The sequence below is a fragment of the Syngnathus leptorhynchus genome, chromosome 18 (assembly GCF_054491065.1).
Source record: "Syngnathus leptorhynchus isolate UIUO chromosome 18, UIUO_Slep, whole genome shotgun sequence".
NCBI lineage: Eukaryota > Metazoa > Chordata > Actinopteri > Syngnathiformes > Syngnathidae > Syngnathus > Syngnathus leptorhynchus.
The window spans coordinates 3,570,996-3,590,389 of record NC_141212.1 but is presented as its reverse complement, the minus strand read 5'-3'; the positions used below and the strand labels follow the sequence as shown (position 1 = coordinate 3,590,389).

At 44.5% G+C, this 19,394-nt stretch overlaps 2 protein-coding genes across 4 annotated transcripts in view; one reads left to right on the top strand and one right to left on the bottom strand.

The window, feature by feature from the left end:
• The window catches only part of LOC147042425 (hormonally up-regulated neu tumor-associated kinase homolog A), a 40,110-nt gene extending 21,925 nt beyond the window's left edge, over positions 1 to 18,185 (top strand). For 2 of the 3 annotated variants that reach the window (XM_085938136.1, XM_085938135.1), the window contains 16 exons: positions 1,350 to 1,534; positions 1,775 to 1,844; positions 5,070 to 5,416; positions 6,264 to 6,327; positions 10,042 to 10,120; positions 11,230 to 11,295; positions 13,788 to 14,012; positions 14,466 to 14,588; positions 14,644 to 14,813; positions 15,583 to 15,638; positions 15,707 to 15,845; positions 15,912 to 16,039; positions 16,191 to 16,311; positions 16,655 to 16,823; positions 16,888 to 17,104; positions 17,200 to 18,185. In XM_085938136.1, the coding sequence (XP_085794262.1) occupies positions 13,827 to 14,012; positions 14,466 to 14,588; positions 14,644 to 14,813; positions 15,583 to 15,638; positions 15,707 to 15,845; positions 15,912 to 16,039; positions 16,191 to 16,311; positions 16,655 to 16,823; positions 16,888 to 17,104; positions 17,200 to 17,732 (1,842 nt within the window). In that variant the 5' untranslated portion in view covers positions 1,350 to 1,534; positions 1,775 to 1,844; positions 5,070 to 5,416; ... (2 more) ...; positions 11,230 to 11,295; positions 13,788 to 13,826 and the 3' untranslated portion in view covers positions 17,733 to 18,185. The remainder of the gene's footprint in view (positions 1 to 1,349; positions 1,535 to 1,774; positions 1,845 to 5,069; positions 5,417 to 6,263; positions 6,328 to 10,041; positions 10,121 to 11,229; positions 11,296 to 13,787; positions 14,013 to 14,465; positions 14,589 to 14,643; positions 14,814 to 15,582; positions 15,639 to 15,706; positions 15,846 to 15,911; positions 16,040 to 16,190; positions 16,312 to 16,654; positions 16,824 to 16,887; positions 17,105 to 17,199) is intronic. The other variant, XM_085938137.1, reaches the window with a different exon arrangement.
• On the bottom strand, positions 323 to 5,345 carry tbx18 (T-box transcription factor 18). Its single transcript, XM_085938148.1, has 8 exons — positions 5,103 to 5,345; positions 4,291 to 4,438; positions 3,919 to 4,020; positions 3,269 to 3,440; positions 2,657 to 2,824; positions 2,088 to 2,152; positions 1,171 to 1,265; positions 323 to 1,104 (listed from the first exon to the last, which is right to left on the bottom strand). The coding sequence occupies exons 1-8, from the start codon at positions 5,314 to 5,316 to the stop codon at positions 563 to 565; spliced, it is 1,506 nt and encodes a 501-aa protein (XP_085794274.1). The 5' UTR covers positions 5,317 to 5,345; the 3' UTR covers positions 323 to 562.
• Positions 18,186 to 19,394: the final 1,209 nt, after the last annotated feature.

Below are 19,394 nucleotides of genomic sequence, written 5' to 3'. Positions count from 1 at the left end.
ACCAACTTGAAAACCTGAGAGGTATCAACATTTCGTCTTTAACCCACATTAAAAGGCAGCCCACAAGTAAATGTTCATATTGTAAAAATTGTAATTGATTAAGATGAAACAAAAGGTGGTATGACAAGTCAACAATTGGCTGTGCTGTCAGTTAAATTAGTTGCGTACAAAAGCTGTTGGCATGAATAGATGCGTGCATATATATAATTGGGCCAAGAGCGTATGTGTAAGAAGAGTCTCGAACATACAAGTTCAAGGTCAAAGAGCAGGTGCATAAGTGCCACGGGTCCCCCCCCCCCCCCCCCCCCGTTATGTTCTCGCCTTCGAACCACGATACACACTCAGTGCGTGGCTGCTGTGAGGAAGCATGGAAACAAAGTGCTCACTTCAACTCACCGGACTTCCTTCTTCCATAATCACTTCCAGTTTTCACCCCCGTCGTTGTGTTATCATTTTGATTAGCTGTCCAGGGTGTAACCATTCAAAAGTCAGCATGTGCTCACCCTCATAAATGTTTCGAGGCCTTCCTGAGTGTCGTATGGCAGATGTACGGTAAACAATTTCAGCCCAGGTGGGCGGCAACTTGCGAGCCTCCGCTCCCCGACGGGCTGCCCGCTAGCCCCAAAGTCCGAGAGTCGAATAAGAAGCCCTGCTGTCCGGCGGCGAGCACCCCCAGGCTGTCCGTTAGCGTCCCATTAGGGCACGAGCCAAGCGGGGTGATTTGTTGGTTGGCGGCGGCGGCGGCACTCATTTTGTCCGGACTGGCGGCCAGGCGGGGGGACGACGGGAAGGTGTAGCCGTATAGGCCGTAGTGAGGCGTGTGAAGGCGGAGGCCGGCGTAGCCTTGCGGGGCGGGGCCGGACAGGTAGCCCAGTTGCGACGTGGAGAGCGGCAGGGTGCAGAAGGCGTCGCCCTCGTAGGAAGCCGGGCCACGGGGCGGCGGGAAGGGCTCCGGAGGGGCGGCGTAGCGGTGGAGCGGGAGGGCCGGGCGACTGCAGGTGAAGTCGCCCGGGCTGAGTGGGCACACCTGGAAGGGTGACGAGCAGGGCGAGGGTGATAGCAAATGAGGTGATGGACCGACACCTCCATGGCTTCCTTGGACTCCTGTGGGAACATGAGTTTATTGAGATGTCAGATGTCTTTTTTTTTGGGGTCTTCAAGATCACGTACCTTGTTTGGTCATGCCAGGGATGTCCTCGAAGGTTAGCGTCCGCAAAGACGGCCGCCAGAAGGCGTACGACTCCACCAGGGCTTCCAGGCCCATCCTGCAAACACAAATCACGTTAGCCACGCCACCTCGTAAAGTGACCACCTGGCCGCCATCTTGGTCTGTCTCTCTGTCTGTGCAGGTAATGAGGGACATAAACGCCACGTCGCCATTGGCCGCTGCCAGCCGGGCGCTCCGAGGTAATTGCTTTCACACGGCTTTTATGAGCCAATCAGGAGCAAGGAGGCCGGAAGCCGCAGTGAGGATTTATGAGGTGGGATCACCCACCCTCTCGCCTCCACCCTACCTCAGCCGTCCTCCTCCAAGGTAGGCTGGTGTGGCCGCCTAACGCAACTCCTCTGTTGGACCTCGTTAGTGTGAGGATGAAAGTCACCCCCACCGCCACCCAACATATGCGCACACCCGCAGGGTTGAAGCCGCGCTGATAATTTAGACAAGCTGCCCCCGTGAAAAGTATGCATGTTCACATTTTGCATTGCTTGCCTTAATTTGCTGCTTTTTTTTTTTTGTGCCGATTGCATTTGACTCATTTCACTTTTGTTTCAGAAACTGTGTTCCGATCATCCACGACAAAGTGATGAATAGTCCATGATGAAATCTCCTGAACGCTGCTGCGGTAAGACTTGATTAGTTCCACTCCGGGTGGATTTTTCACGTTCGTAGCGGCCCGTCGCACACTTCCCGCGAGGGAAGGATAAATAAATGCAGGCCGTGCTCCCCCCCCCCCCCCCCCCTCCTTTTCCCGTAATATCAGACTGAAATAGCCGTGACAAAAAAGAAAAAGAAAGAAAACCCGCAGGCCTGCAAGAATCTCAAACATGACCCAGTTGCGGCGGGTAATATGAAGGTCTCGACTCACCGATTCCTTCCAGAGTCTCTGAAGCCTTTGGCAAAAGGGTTTCTGTCAATTTTCAGCCTGGTTATCTGGAAAACACAGGAAAAATTCCCCCCAAATCTTATGACAACACATAAAGCATGCCAGCATGTCTCTTGACATTTAGGAAACTGAGGCCGTGTGTTTGCGGGGGCACACATGTGACACCCGCTAGTTGAGAAAAAAAATGGTTCAACCTTGTGAGCTGATGCTCAATTTAGATGATGTACACCATTGCGTTATTTTTACAGGCAGCTAGTTTGTCAGTGGGCAGGATTAAACAAAAAAATAAAGTGAACTCAGGTTTTTCTTTGTGGACACATTTTTACTTTTAAGTGAAGATTCTTATCTGAATTTCAAACCGTTCTGGCATAATAAAAAAAAAAACGCCTACGTGGTTTTCATTAGACATCAATGACTTTTCTCATTGAATTCAAAGCGTTTGAAATTCTCGCACTATGGTATGCATAAAGTAACCAATGGGGTGGGAGGTGTACGCTTCTGTTTTCATATTGTTGGGGAGGGTGACTTGAAGATGGTGAGTAGGTACGAACCTGCTGGTTTTGGTACGCCGTGACGGTGGTGAAGACGGTCTCGGGGAAGGAGAAGGTGCACGTGCCCTCCCCGGCGGGTACGGCCTTCACCGGGGACAACTCCTCGCCGCACTCCTTCCGAATCACGTGCACCCGCGGCTGGTACTTGTGCATGGAGTGCAGGATTATCTGCAATGGGAGCAAACCAAATGGACTCTTAATGTGTTTCAAATATATATATATCTTTTTAATCCGGCAGATCATATAAATATGTGAATTTTAATTTTAGCAAAGAGCATTTTGTTGCCTGGGTCCTTCAAAAAGCTTCATCTACTGAAAGACCTCCTCCAAGGCCAAACCATTAGAAAAATCAGGCCAGTGGATATAGTTATACATATATTTATATTTATATATTTATTCATTTATCTTTGTTTAAGGGATTTTGTGGTGTTCAAAATTTAAGTCATTTTCTTTGAAATTTTCGAATTTAACTTTTAAATACACAAACAGAAATATAGTATGTGGTAATATGGTCATAAAATCATAGCGGTTAATACTAATAAGGTTAAGCGGCACCATGAATGAATAGATGGATAGTCATGAGGTCAATCATAATAATGATAGGTGACGTACATGTCCCTGGTCGTCCAGCTCGTTGTTGGTGAGCTTGAGCTTGTCGAAGCTGACCACCTGCCTCATCCACGTCTCCCCTGAGGCGGGCGAGTCCGGGTGGATGTAGACCCGGGGCGGCACCGGAGAGTCTGCGTTGCCCGCCACCATCCATTTGGAGCTGTGGTACACGTACCTGTAGGTACACAGCAAAACCATCCACTTGCAGTTTGTGTTGAAAAAAGAAAAGCGAAATAAGGAGTTTTGGGGTGGCCAAAAAAGTGGTCTTGTGATTTTTCTTTTGAACTTGATTGATTCACATTGGTTGAGAAATGTGAAAGCAAAAGTGTGTGGAAAAAAAGTAGGGACGGTAAGAAAAATAATCTCCAGCAATCCCACAATAACTGAAATTATGTAAATGTTCCGAAGAAGACTGTTGAATCTCTCTGGCGTGCGTAAATACGCACCAAAGGCTCTTGGGAACCTTTGTTGTGCTTTCCCCCCCCCCCCCCCCCCCCCCTCGGCAGATTGGCACATTTGCTGCGCTGACCTTACCGCAGGCCGAGGTTAAAAGTCCAAAAGGAACAACCAAACAACTGTGCCCAGCGCCCTTTGTGTGTAACACAAAGAAGAATTACGACTTCAACGTGTCATATTTCTCATTTCTAGTTTACCTGTATCGTTTGTTGTCCACGGGGATGATATCCATGGCGATGTAATATTGCTGATGTGGGTCCAAACCGGACATTTTCACACGCATGGCAGGGAACATCCGCCTGAAAACCAAACGCAGCGTATTTACAAATAGCTTGCAGAAATTCAAGCATTGCAAAAAAAAGAAAAATAGTGATGCTCACTTTGCAATGATTTTTTAAATTAATTAATTCCTTGAATTCTTTGACTATAATATCCCCACTATTACTTACATTTAACCAAAACGTGCACATTTTTTGGGTTTTTTTAAGCACACTATTTTATTGGGCTTTTAATTGAATTGAATTTGCATGAACACAAACGGGCAAAACATGTCTTGGCAATGTGTGTACCTTCCAGCTTTCGTGATTATCATCTCTGTGCCGATCTCGTGGAAGCGTTTCCACAGGTCCGAGCCCTGCAGGTCCACGCGTGGGTCCTCGCTCCCGTTCCCGCAAACGGCTGCGAGTTGCGGACTCTCCAGGAGCGCGTCTTCGCTCTCTGTAGCACACACGCGCATAAACACGCAATTACCTGTTAGGACGCTCCACACGTTTACTGCGTCTCCACTTTCTTTTCATTACAATTGAGAATTATTTGTATTAAAAATCGAATTCAATTAAGTAGCTATTATAAGATTTGGGGGAGTTGGAATACAGTTGAATTTATTGATCATTCTAACAACTGAGCATATTTATGAGCGTTTTTTTTTTTTTTTGAGCGTGTGTGTATTTGAATGCAGATCCTGAAGCTTATTGCATTAGAAGTGACACCGTAGACTCGGGTATTAAGTTTCCAATGCATCCTGGTGCTTTTGGGTCCGGTTCTACTGCTGCTAATTGGCGTGTTTACGACTGCAGCCAAAAGCTCATAAAATAAAGCATCGACTCACACTCATAATTGTCACACACTTTGCACGCCGGCCACAAGCTCAACAAGTCTTGATTGCATGAGTGGCTTCTAGAATGACAATAATCATGTTTAATAATGACGACGATATTGTAAGTATCGGATCACTTTTATAGATAATATTATATTAACATAGATGTGCGTGTATTGTAGACGTGTGTATAATGTGGCAGCCGATAGCGTTGTTGGATGTCTGCAACTTTTATTCCATTTTATGTTCCAGTTTTTTTGGGCAGCACTGCAAGCTTTTACTTACGGGATCCGTCGCTGGCATATTCCGCCTCGCTGCCGTGCACTCTGCCCGCGGGTGGAGGCTCCGGACTGGCGGCCGTTCTCGGGACGTCGTAGCCGGGCGACGTCGCGCCTTCTCCAGCCGTCCTGCGCCTCTTCTCAGCCCCGATGAGCGCCTCCACCGAGAAGGCGTGCGCCTTGACGCTGAGCGCGCACGGTGAACGCCGCTTCTCGGCCATAGCTCCGATCCCAAGTCCCGGGAAGCGACAGTGGTCAAGGCGTGTCAACCGTGTCCTGGGTATACGAAGACGTCGACAACGCAGAAGAGTCCCCGAAAAGGTGAAGAAGTCTTCTGTGGTGCAAGTTTCTCCGCGTCTGAGGTTTCGGTTGTCCACCACTTTTTTTTTTGGAGGGAGGTGTCAACATAGTGGGAGAACCGAGGAGGGGCTGTGGGAAACCTGTCAATCACAAATGTCCTGGGCCAATCAGGAGTCTTCCCACTGCCCACTACGGAAGTGGTTACCCTCCGTGGCCGCGCCCACTGGTGAAGCCCATATGTGGTCAACGAGTGAAGCAACACCACATCAAAACCTTCAGTTAGAATTTATTGCATTATTTACATTATTTACTCGACGTTTTAACACAAGCGATAAATTAAATCTCAGTAATTTATGCAACATCAAATAGGAAAATGTGCACATACAACTGAACATTATTTTTAAGTTATAGACATTAGAATAAACTAGTACATCGGACAGACACAAAGAATGCATGAATTTTCAAGCAAGGAATAAAGATGCATATTCTTCATAGTTTTACAATCAGTGCAAAGGTGTTGTTATTAATGATAATTTAGTACAATACACCCGAAATGTGAAGTGTTGATGATACTGTAAAATTATCATTCTGCTGAATGTTTAGTCTTACGCAAAATTTGTTAAACAATCTGCTATGAGTCTGTAATTTCATCGACACGCATTTCAATAGGTTTTAATCGTGGTCCTCACTAAACACATAATTGAGATTAAAAAGATTATTTAATGGTATTAAATCGAACATAGTGTTATTTATTCGACGCTTCATTGATTATTCACTAAATAACGATGAATATTTACAAAGAACTCTGCCATAACGGTTGACTTGAATAATCATGAATTGAACGATTTATTGACATGTTCTGTTTCAGTGATGGTGAGAAGGGTCCCTGAAGTGACATTTTGACCTCCACGACGAGCAAGCAAGTAAATCAGGTGAGGAATGAATTAGCTTAAAACATCATTTAGAATTTAAAATATATATATATATGAAAGTTTGCAGTTGTCAAAACCTTATGTCATAAAAAGTAGTCCAGGCTTCTAGTTTAGGATAACTTTAATTAGGCATATATATGTAGGCTGCCGTGAAAATACTTAAGTCATGTATTTCTGACCTGTAATTTAATTGAGAAAAAAATGTCTATATAAAAATATTGACATTACTTTTAAATACATCCGTATAATTTAAAACAATATAACTGCCATCCAAGCATATACTGACTCCAAAACAAGTAAAATAAAGTTAATGTTGTTGCTTAATATAAATATAAATATTATTTCTATTACTGACAACCATTGTTCCTCCATTATTATTGTTGCAATAAATATTACTCACACATCGGTAGTTCATATTTGCCCATCATAAAATTGAGCACTATAATTTAAAATTACGGCTGAGTTTATATTACACTAAAGATAATAAGGTGGTTAAACATGTTTCTATTATTTATTTATTTTGGTGCTGGTACGATTACTATTGTGATTAAATTCAGACAAAAGGACCAGATTAACGGAATATTTTGACCACGGTTTGCTCACCCAGAGTCGGAAAATGAACGAGAAACGTGACAGCTTCAAGGCGCGTGCATGCTTTGCAGGCGCTTGCCCGTGCGCTTCTTTAATGAGCCTTGACGGCGCGTGCCAGCCTGCAGGCCCAATCTTCGTGCTTTCATTTATTTTATTTATTTTTAATTCTTATTCATACAAACAAAAGAACAAAAAAGCGCTTTAACACGAAGTAAAATATTTCTGCATTGTTGCTAACGACGTCAGAGACTCCAAATATTAAACACTTCTCAGTACGATGCATTGTAGCACCGATCAGTCATAATAAACTACTAAAGCACAGCAATAATTATTGCGATACAATATTTTTAAAAATATTTTTTCCTCAAAATAGTACACTCATTTTGATTCTATATTTATGTGTATACAGGCGCACATGTTTGTATGGGATGAGCTGCAGATGTTTGTGTGCGCATGTGTGTTTATGGGAGGACAAACTATCAGTCTTAGTATGCAATGAATTTAGTCCTTTGATAAAGCGCAGTTTGAATGTGTGCACCTTTAGCAGTTCATTACGTGGCCGCATTCAGGATATTATGGAGACGATTACACACGTATGGCAGCGAAAATGGGAGCAATGAAAGCTTCTCTGCTGGTGACTAAATTGAGACGTTGGTTTTGTTTCTTATGACTTAATAGAGGCAAGGTTGGAAATTTTCACCTCCATGAAAACAACACCTGCTTGCTTGCTCTTTTAAACAGAGCGATGGCGTCATCCTGGGATGATAACTACCTCTTATGCATGCAGGTCATTTTATTTCAGGGCACCAAATGGACACTTGTGGTTACCTGAGAAGACATTTGGCCTCTCATCTGAGCGGGCTTCATCAGTTCATGCAACAGCACGAACCAGAGGCTGCTATGAAGGGAGGCCAAACGTCTTCCAAGACAACCAAAAAAAAAAAACAGTCTACTTGTATGAAAACAACTTTTCATACTGAGCTACCTAGAAATACATTGTCATAGAAATTCACATTGTAACAGTTAAAGCATTTTCCAATAGTTTTTTTCTCAATAAAAACGTACATGATTAGAAAATATGATTTGTATGTAAAAAAAAAATGTCATTATAACATCCAAATTGAGACAAATCATAAAGTTTTGAGGCAACTATGCTTGTTCATTTTTCAGGGGAAAAAAATATAGTTTTGTGCTGTCAGTCGTACACAAAAAAAGATGCGATATGTAATTTCAATAATTCAAAGTCTATATTATATTATTTTTCTTGAATGATAATTTTTTTGCTCTTTTGAAGGAGGCGTGCGTCCGTACGGCCGCTAACGCTCACGATGATGTGAAAATCACAATCTTAAAAGGCAAACATCTGCAGCTCGTAAGCGAGCTTTCGGGGAGCGGCGGGCACACGTGCGTCTTAAAAAGCGCACAACAACGCTTATTTTCATCCGATTTTTTTTCTCCCACCCAACTGGAAGCGTTTAAGCGTTTTCTTAATCAAAGAACAAAGTCATAAAAAGAGAAATTCCGAATTGGCCGCTAATGCCGCCTTTCCTCTTCCATCCAACTAGCATTTAGCGCACATTGAAGGAATGTCAATTTATTGGAGTGTTTAGGGCGTAAAAATGTGCACAAACACGTACTGGTTTTTATGGCGACCTTGCAAAAAAAAAAAAGTAAAGAAAGTGTTCTAGTGTTTCCCTCGCCAATTCCTATTTTTACCTTTTTCTAATTGGCGGTAATGACTCCGTTTTAAGGGCAACATGAAAGCCTCACGGACAAGTTACATGTGTTCCCTTGTCGTGTATTTATGAATGGGTTCCACTTTTTCATATTTTATATTTCTAATATATATATAAAAATATTTTAAAAAAATATTCTGCTGACGTCACACTCCGACAATATATTTTACACCAAGTTCTTTGGTATTATGACCACGTTAAGACTTGTTGCTTTGAGAATATCCTATTTTCCTGCAGTCGTCATGAAATCATTTCATGACGTCATTTAATGACTGCTTTATCTTTTTGAACAAAATGGCTGCGTGCTGGTTGTACTTGAGCACAACACTCATCATTTTGACTTTCTTCCTCCTTTTTTTGAAAAAAAAATCATTTTAATGACTTATTCCCCTTCGTCATCATTATCATAGTTGCACAGTGAACATTTGATTTTTTACGGGCCCACTGGACATTTTCAAACATATGAGCCAGGATGCACTCGACGTGTTTGGGTGGCTCCCACTAAAGAAACAAAAAAAAAACTGGACAGTTTTGTTGTTTTGTCTTAGTGGAAGCACTCCAATACATTACAACATGCACTTTCATTTAAAGCAGGCTTTCACAAAAGGGGAATACCCCACCCCCCAAAAATTGGAAAAAAAAAACAGCGACGAGGTGAATCCGGTGGTGTCATACCACGATGATGTGGGGTCCCAGTATTTCTTTGAAAAATCTGCTTTCACTTGTATCCCCCAACTTTTTTTTCTTCTGGTTTTGTCCTCGGTGATACGGCCTCGGGCGAGAAATGTGTTTTTCATCCAGCGTCTCTTCCTCCCTCTTCCCGGGATAACGGGGGTCACAGCATGGAGACCCCCGATGACTCCACACCTGGAACAACAACGCCCGGAATATCCGCTCGCCGTGCACGTGTTTAGTGTGCATGTGTGTGTGCGCGCTAATCCTTCTTCAACACCTCTTTAGGCCTTAAACGAGCCCTGGGGTGCACCGAGTATGAAACACTCGAGGCGTTTTTTAGCATCTGCATGTGTGTGTGTGAGCAGGCGACACGGCGCTGAGATGTGATTAATAAAAGATGAGTGCAGGGGAAGTTGGAGTGTTTGGATTCCGTCTTTACGGGATGAAAGACGGGTATAGGGGGGGATGTGGGGGTGACCGGGGCCACACTGTGAACGGGCCTTTGGGGGGGGTGGAGTGCAACAAGTGATGACAGTGAGAAAATATTCCCATCCGCCATCTTTTGATGCCTGTGGTGTGCCCGCTTGCTAAAAGTAGCGCTGCAAATGAACTGGAAAAAAATGCTGACTGAGATATTGTTGATGAATATGATTATTTTTTTCTTAAAATGATGATTTAAGAATACTGACCATCCATCTTTTATCTTCTTTAGGTGTCGCCAGTATGATGGAGCCCACCCCAGCTGACCTTGACCTACAAACTGGATTAGCCGCCAGCCAATCACAGAGGAGGTAACTTTTTTTTAATTCAGACTTTTTTTTTTTTTTTTTTTTTACTCTTGAATTGCAACTTTTCCCACCACCACCCAATGCCACGTTGGTGTCTGAAAAGGCCGCTGGCGACTTGGCAGCGAGCCCCCCGTCCAGATGCATTGTAATGTTTTTACAGCCCATGCATTCATCCATTCACGACTATTTCATCTTCAAATAAAGTTTCGATGATGCCGAGTGGTTTTCGCAGAAGGCGGCGTGCAAACGTCTCTTGTAAATGATATCAAAGATGTGGAATTTACAAGGAATACGCTTTTGGTTTTGGGGATTTCTAATTTCATCCGGCTCTCGTTTGGCTCTTGTAAATCTGCATCTTGCTGGAGACAAAAAGTATTGGGACACAACCTTTCATCAAACCATCAATACAAAAGTTTTCTTTATTGTGGGGGTGTCCCAATACTTTTATATCAGGAAGTCTTTTGAAGATTTGACTCTGCGGCGCTCAAGCTTCCCGCGATGGTGACGTTTGTAAGTTGGCGCGGACATCACACGCCGTGTTTCTTGACCTCACATAAAAGTTGCACATGCGACAATAAAACGCATCCGAGCTTGCACATGAAAGCCGACAGAATGCGAGGAAAAGGAAAAGGTCGGCTCCACATGCTAATTCCAGCCACTCCAACTTCAAGTTGAATTTGTTCCCTGACCAAGCTAGTAACTTGAGACAACAACAACTAGACACGTCGTGCGTTGTGCTTATACACAAACACACACACACACAAGCCGGTCTTTGTGAAGCACACAAGCACAGTTGTGTAACGTCTTTAACGGCCTGATGTTTGCCAGCCAACGAGGTGTGCTATTAACAACATAACACGTGCTTAATGAACACATACACACACGGGCGCACTAATAAGGGAGGATACACTTTTTACAGCGTGGCGTTCACACAGAAACACATCTTTACGACACAAGTCACAACAAAGGTGTCGCGTTGAGAGAGGTGTGCCCGGAGATTCTGTCAATAATACCTTCTAATTCCATTTCCTGTGTGTTTGTGCGCATGGATGCGCCTGTGTGTGTTGTATGTAATGCAACCCTTGTAAAATGACTTGTTTTTTTTCTTTCAGATGTCAAAGTTCCAATTGTGCTGATAACCCTAGAGAGACGCACCTTTCGTCGACAGCAATAATAAGGTTTGTTTTTCGACTCGGATTTCTTGTGCAACATTGTGATGAAAATGTTGAGATATGTGTTTTGCGTGAAACATCCATCAATTGTGTTGTTGCTTCAAATGTTAGCCGTGGCTGTCACGGGTCTCGCTTTCACAGGCTGATTAAAAGTTACCAATTGGGAACAGATTCTGACACACACATTAACACACTCACACACCTAAACATACACACACACACACACATGCATAAATGCATGCTGTAGTACTCCCACAATGCAACACACATGAGGGCTAATGAGCGAGTGAGGAAAAAGCTTAAAAGGGGGCCGTCCCATCAGTGAACAGGTTGTAACTCAGAACATATTCAGCCTCGGTGTGTGTGTGTGTGTGAGTGCGTGTTTGCCACACGCGCACACGCACACTGTTTCAGTATGTTTCCTCCCCATAAAAAGCAACACTTAGCACTTCATTGGCATTGAGCACTTGTGACATTATGCAGCAGAAGCACACACACTTAGCTTTTGAATATTCCGTTGACAATTAGCCATTTCCATTCATTCTACCAAATGAATTCACTTCATTTACAATACTTACTCAAAATGAATTATATATGTTCCCCAATGTGATACTACTATTTTGCACCCCACTGTGTGGATATTCCAATTTTTCTCACACAAGTCATTTTATTAGGTACACCTGCCTGACTGAACACTACAGTGAATACTGTCAATATTTTCGACTGCAAGTTTGTGAGGGCAAAACTTGCCTCGCTGCTAATATGGACCGTGTGTGCACACATATGTACAATGTGTGTGTGTGTACGTGCGTGCACGCATGCCTGCGCGCTACCCGCTGCGCTGCTCCCCAAATTGAAACGTGAAAGAAACGTGTTGGAAGGTGATGACAAGAGTGAAGCGAACCAGTCATTTCCTGGCGGCCCGACCCACATGTGTCTCACACACACACACACACACTCACGAATCTGCACCACATTCTGCTTTAATAAGCTGGACATTTAAGCGGAGCGTGTGTGTTCAATGCATACCAGTGTATGTGAGTTTGTTTTTGACTTTAATTAGCCTTTTTAGTTGGGAAACTCTGCAGAAGGTTGAAGAAAGCACAGTGGGCTGAGGCTCCTGTCACCACTCATCACACACACACACACAAACACACACTCACTCACATATGTACACAAATATGTATGCACTGTTCTGCACAGCTGACCACAATAGTCGCTGTTTCCTCCTAGACAGGACATACTCCCACCTCATCCTTCCTAATAATTACCAGCCCCCCCCCCCTTTGTTCCTTATTTTTGCAATACGCACTAAAATGGGAAATGCTGAGATAAGAAATGACGTCACATGTCGTCAACTCATGCTAATTGCACGTAAAAATGCATAGCAGTAAAAGTGCTAAATTGGCATTCCACTTAGCTTGTGAGCCGCACCGTGGCGCTTTGACCGCTAGAGGGCAGCAGTGACAGATCATCTGATTTGACTCAACACAATAAATAATAGTGCAGTACAGATGATGATAATAATGATGTATTAATGTCATTTATGCCCCCACCTCCAAAAAAACGAGGACGTCGTAAAAACATTGACATATTTTTATAAATTAATGCTACCGTTGTATCCCTGCTTTGTATTAAATAACACATGCAATTTAGCAACTTTTCTAAAAAATGCATACAACTGGTATTAAATATAAATTACCTAATACAGTCAATATATGTACTGTATGTGTGTGTTTGAGTGCGTATGCATGTGTGTGGAATTATGTATCGAGGGTGTGCGCAACCAATCAGAGCAGACTTTGTGTGTGTGTGCACGTGTGTCATGTTACAATGCATATTGGAGCGTCTAGTGAGTGAGTACAACACTGCAATCGGAGCTACACACACACACACACACACACACACACACACACACACACACACACACACACACACACACACGTGGTGATAGAGTTCAATGGCAGGCGCTCAGTGTTAAACCGCACTTCTGTTTTCCACTGATCACTATTGCACCCGCTTAGCCTTTTAAACGCTTTATGCATAATATTGACATTAAAATAAAAAATTCCATACATCTGCAAGGAAAAATATGTGAACTATGGGCTATATATGGGAGTCCTCCATGAATTGGTCATAAAATATGATCTCCTCTTCATCTAAGTTGGAATCAGACCCAATTTACGGCGTCATAAGTCAATGAGGCACCAGCACTGTTTTAGACACGCCCCCCCCCGTTTTAAGCTTCGAATGTAGGTCAGTGTTTTGGCCCCGTGGCCTTGATGGCTCACCACAGGTAAAAGAGCAGGTAAGAGCGTTTGAGTGGTTACTATGTAACTGTGACGGTGCAGAAGGGAGTGTGTGTTTGTATACGTGGGGGGGGGTTCCGAGGGGGGCGTAATTAGGGTGTCGCATGTCACCAACGGAAAAGAAGAGTTAATGATGCACCAGCGGCTCAGCAGGAAGCAGCACCAACGCTTTCTTTCGTCTCTCCACAGCAACCAACCGGAGGGTCCCAGTATGGGGTTTGCTTACCGATGCCAGGCGCTGCAATAAACGAAAAAGGGGGCACGGGCCCGGCCTTGTTGGCGACCCCATGCAAGGACCTGCTGAGAAGCTTCCCCCACACCAAGCGGGTGGGCTCCTACCTGGTAGGCAAGATGATCAACAAGGGCTCCTTCGCCAAGGTGATGGAGGGTCTACACATCGCCACCGGAGAGAAGGTACACACACTCACTTTATTAAGAACGCTCTCCAGCACCATCAAGTTTTCATTCCCTGACCAAGCTGCTGACTGAATTTCATCATAAATTAGAGCACTTGGAAGTCAAAATAATGATGTAAACTTTTGATTTTGTTTAGTAAAAACACAGTGGAGAGGAAAAAAAGCAATGTGGTGGGACGAATAAGCTATTCCAAGCTCAAGTTACCACCTTATTACAATTACGACCAAGGCGTTTCATAATATTGTGCATGTGCACACACAGCCACTAGAGGGTGCTCAAGCACCTGTTTTATAGCCCTGGATGGAAAAAGTTTGTCTTCATTCATCAATATTACTTCATTAAATAATAACAATAATATTTTTGTGTCACAAAAACCTGCCAATTGAAAATATGCTTTTTACCTGCATTTATTTACCTTAGATACTTACAGAATGACATTTGTGTGTTGAGGTGGCCATCAAGGTGATCAACAAGAAGAAAGCGTGTCACGACTCTTACGTGCAAAAGAACATGAAGAGAGAACCTCGCATCCACCAGCTGATACGACACCCGAACGTCGTCGTCCTGCTAGAGGTAACCAAATTATTGGCAGTATTTCAAGTTTTATTTTGACGACGTGTGTGCGTAGACCATGGAGACTGAGAATAGCTACTACATGGTGCTGGAATTGTGTGGCGGGGGCGACCTGATGGAGCGCATCTGCGACAAGAAGCGTCTGCCGGAGAAGGAGGTGCGACGATACACACGGCAGATCCTGGCGGCGGTGGCGCACCTCCACCAGCATGGCGTCGTGCACAGGTGACACACACACACACACACCAGTTGTGAGTTTTTAAGTTGACAATAACAGTTGACAGGAAGAAAAAAAAGACACCGATACTAGCCACCGATACTTCAGGTAAAGCAAATCTGGCTTGAGTCCTCCTCAGCAGTAGTTGGCGCTATACTGCAGCAATTTGACACACACCACACACACATGCTTTTTAAGAGGTTTGGCTCCCTCAAAGGTGGGAATGTGATTACCAGGCAATGACCTCATCACGTTGCACTGGCGCCATGATTCACACATCATCACGACATCACTAACTTCCTCTCTAATGAAGTCCCTCAACGACAGCCAAACACACTCTCACACGCACACACTGAGATGTGATTCAAATGGAAATAAATGGAAAATTTGCACTTGAACCCACTTCCCGCTCCCCCACGTTCAGGAGGTTTACCACAAACCTTTCCCCCCCCCCCCCTCCTCTGCGGCCATGTCTGCTCTTTCTTCACTTCTTTGTCGTCCGTCTGGCTTTGTCTCCTTTTGTCCCGTTTCTCGGCATCTGCTGTTGAGATGAATGAACTTGAAAGGAACACGCATGATTTCCAAGCCGGATGGCGAGCGCAGATGTTCATTTAGCTCTTTAGGGTGCGTCTCGTGGTGTCAACACCCAACTCGGCCAAATTCTAAAACGCACCGTTATGGGGACTGGAAATGATGATCAAGTCACTTAATAACTGACTCCATGCAAATATCATTAAAATATGAAAATATCTGACTCCTTGTGTCTCATTGTGTCAGAGATTTGAAGATTGAGAACTTCCTGCTGGACCAGCACAACAACATCAAGATTGTGGGTACGTCCTCAATGGCGTGTTCGATCGAAACGCGTGACACCGGCGACTTGATGCTTTTCCGCTCGCAGACTTCGGCCTGAGCAACACGGTGAAGTCTGAATCTTTGCCTCCGGAGCTGCTCAGCACTCAGTGCGGAAGCCCCGCCTACGCCGCCCCCGAGCTCCTGGCCCACAGGAAGTACGGACCCAAAGTGGACGTGTGGTCCGTGTAAGTCAGGTCATCATCACCTCATGTTTGAAAATGAGTTTTGTGAGTTGAAACATGTGTTATCAGAGGCGTGAGTGTGTTCGCCATGCTGACTGGAACGTTGCCCTTCACCGTGGAGCCTTTCAACATTAAAAATCTCCACCACAAGATGCTGCACGGCGACATTACAAACATACCTGGTGACATCAGCAAAGGTCTTCAGCAACTTTCTGGAAATTTCTCATCTTTTATGTTTTAGCTGAACAACAAATTAGTAACAGTAACAGGAGGGACATATTTCGGAGTCCTCGGCCTTGGGGGAGGTCGACTCGCCACCGAGTGACATTTGAGTCATCCGTCTGACAGGAGCGGTGACCTTCGTGCTGTCTCTGCTGGAAGCCGACCCTGACAAAAGGCCCAGCATCCGAGCCGCTATGGAGAGCGCCTGGATTAACGAAGGTTACGCCAAGAGTCCGCAGAGTAACAGGTAAATCCAGTCACACAATGACAGCCAAAGGATAAAACTTTAAAAGCTTTCAGTATTTTTCCTTTTGGTTCTCTCCCTCGGAGAAAATTCCCCCATTTATTGCATTGTTGGTGTGAGTTTTGTAATCGGAGAACATTGAGCAGAAGGAAATGAAGGCAAATGAAAATTGTTGTGGTCGTCAGCTTGACAGCTTGTGTGTATTAAAGTGGAACTTGAAGGCTTTTATGAAGCGTGTGGAAATGTCATCACGGCTAAGTGGCCTCGCCGGCCCAGCTATGATGCAAACACGCCCCCTAAAGGCTGCTAGGAGAAATATGCATGTACAGCTTTCTTCTGCCCACAGGCTGTGCGGCGAGGATGTGGACGCGTCGGTGCTAGCGTACATGACGGATACGCTAGGCTACTCGGCCTCCGAGGTCACGCGCACGCTCGCCAATAACCGGCCCTCTCCAGTCATGGCCGCTTACCACTTGCTGCTCTCCAAGATCAAGAGGAACCCGCCATGTGTTAAGGTCAGAATGTCCCAGTTATTTTTTCAATTTGGGTTGACCTTTTGAAAAATGTTGGAACTTTCAGAGCGACCCCATCAAGGAGAAAAAGGCGGCAAGCAGACATCCCAAGGAAAACGGACGAAGGTGCGGCAGGACCAGACGCCAGCAGCCGCCATTACGACACGATCATCACACCGATGACAATGGAGCATCCCCTCCCAGACCCTCAACGTCACCAGAGGTCACTGATCAGGATGCCGCCGCCATCTTGAATAAGACAGAGACTCAGCTTCTTCCTCACGGTACATCATTGGAAGAAAAACTTATGTTAGGATAAACATCTGAGTAATAGTTTCTAATTGATGCTTTTCCCCAAAATTTGTGCTGGGCTCCAAAGACCAAGTGGTCCATCTTTCTCCTCCCAAAACGACCGTATCGCACCTGTGTGACTCCGCCCCTTGCCATGCCCCCTCGCCCGCCAATCCAAGAGACAGCGGCGCATTGGGGCCCGTCCAACTGGTGAGACAGCTCATTGGGACCACCTTGTCGGACGGCGGCGGGGGTCCTATGGAGGACGTCTTGAGGTTCAGCGCACCACAGAAAAGCGTTGCTTCTCCCAGAATGCACCTGGAAACCCTGCAGAGAGCTCCGCCCACTACGCTGCCACGCATACACAACCATGGGTGGAAAGACGAAAGAGGCGGAAAGATTTCATGGGTCCCGCTGACTCTGCCCCAGACCTCCAAAACTCAGACTTGCCCCCCACAGAGAAACGCTTTGAAGGGTGGGAAGACGACAGGAACTAAGAGGAGCTCAATAGCCAAGTTCCGCCCGACTCCACGCCGACAGATGACAGAACTCAATTTCCCACTGCTTCCTGCCGCACTGCAATGCAAGTCAGACAGGAAACTGCGCAGTGTAGACTGCTGACACGTCAAAAGGCTTAACACAAGCAGAAAAATGATTCCAAAAATTCAATAAACATACATTTTAACATTTTATTTCAATAAATAAATAATAAAAACTGTTTCAAATATTGCTTTTTTTTTTTGTACATGTGTCTCGTGTTAAATTTTTGGTCTTTGTTTTCTACTCCAACACACTGTGTGGTCGCTTTCCAGGTTCAAATTCATGCGTGTGGTCATGACATGTCTGTTCTTAGCCATTGTAGCACACTACTCAATTATTCATCCTGCTATGAGAGACAATGTGTACGTGTGTTGGTATGCACTCAGTTTGCCCTGGAAGGACAGATTGAAAGCACTCATGCATGCAAAAGAAGCACCAGGGTGCGTGTTTCTTTTGGTCATAGGATATTTTGTTTACGTTTTGTTTTTATCTTACTATACATGGTCATTTTTGTGAAAAAAAAAAAAAGCCTTATTAAAGATGGTCATTTTAAAAAAAAGCCTTACTATATATTGTCATTTTTTTGGGTGGGGTAACACCCACATACACACTATGGTCTGGATGTCTATTTTTTGAATGCACATTTGTACATTTGGTACTTGAGCAACATACCTGTAGATTAAATATCCCAATAGGCAATGATCGAGCGGTTAACGCCATTGTCTCTGAATAATGGAACTCTAGTTCGAGCCCCAATCCTTCAATTCATTAGGGAAAAAGCTTAAATGAAAGTGAAAAGTGACACACCCACCCTCACCCCCATTTCTGATTGGTTGTTCGATCTGTGACGTCATTCGGACACTCTATTAGGTACACCACCATTTTCAAGTGTACCTAATGACAGGCCACTTCATTAGGGAAAAATCATGGTCAAAGTTTAAATGAAAGTGAAAAGTGCCACACCCAAACAACCCCCCACTTTCTGATTGGCTGGTTGATCCGTGACGTCATTCGGACACATTATTAGGTACGCCGCCATTTTCAGGTGTACCTAATGACAGGCCACTTCATTAGGGAAAAATCATGGTCAAAGTTTAAATGAAAGTGAAAAGTGCCACACCCAAACAACCCCCCACTTTCTGATTGGCTGGTTGATCTGTGACGTCACGTACACAGGTGTACCTAATCACTTCATTAGGGAAAAAGTTTAAGTGAAAGTGAAAAGTGCCACACCCGCCCTCACCCCCACTTGCTGATTGGCTGGTTTCTGTGACGTCACCTATGGACACTTCATTAGGTACACCGCCATTTTCAGGTGTACCTAATTACAGGTCACTTTATTAGGGAAAAATCATGGTCAAAGTTTAAATGAAAGTGAAAAGTGCCACACCCAAACAACCCCCCACTTTCTGATTGGCTGGTTGATCTGTGACGTCATTCGGACACATTATTAGGTACACCGCCATTTTCAGGTGTACCTAATGACAGGCCACTTCATTAGGGAAAAATCATGGTCAAAGTTTAAATGAAAGTGAAAAGTGCCACACCCAAACAACCCCCCACTTTCTGATTGGCTGGTTGATCTGTGACGTCATTCGGACACATTATTAGGTACACCGCCATTTTCAGGTGTACCTAATGACAGGCCACTTCATTAGGGAAAAATCCTGGTCAAAGTTTAAATGAAAGTGAAAAGTGCCACACCCAAACAACCCCCCACTTTCTGATTGGCTGGTTGATCTG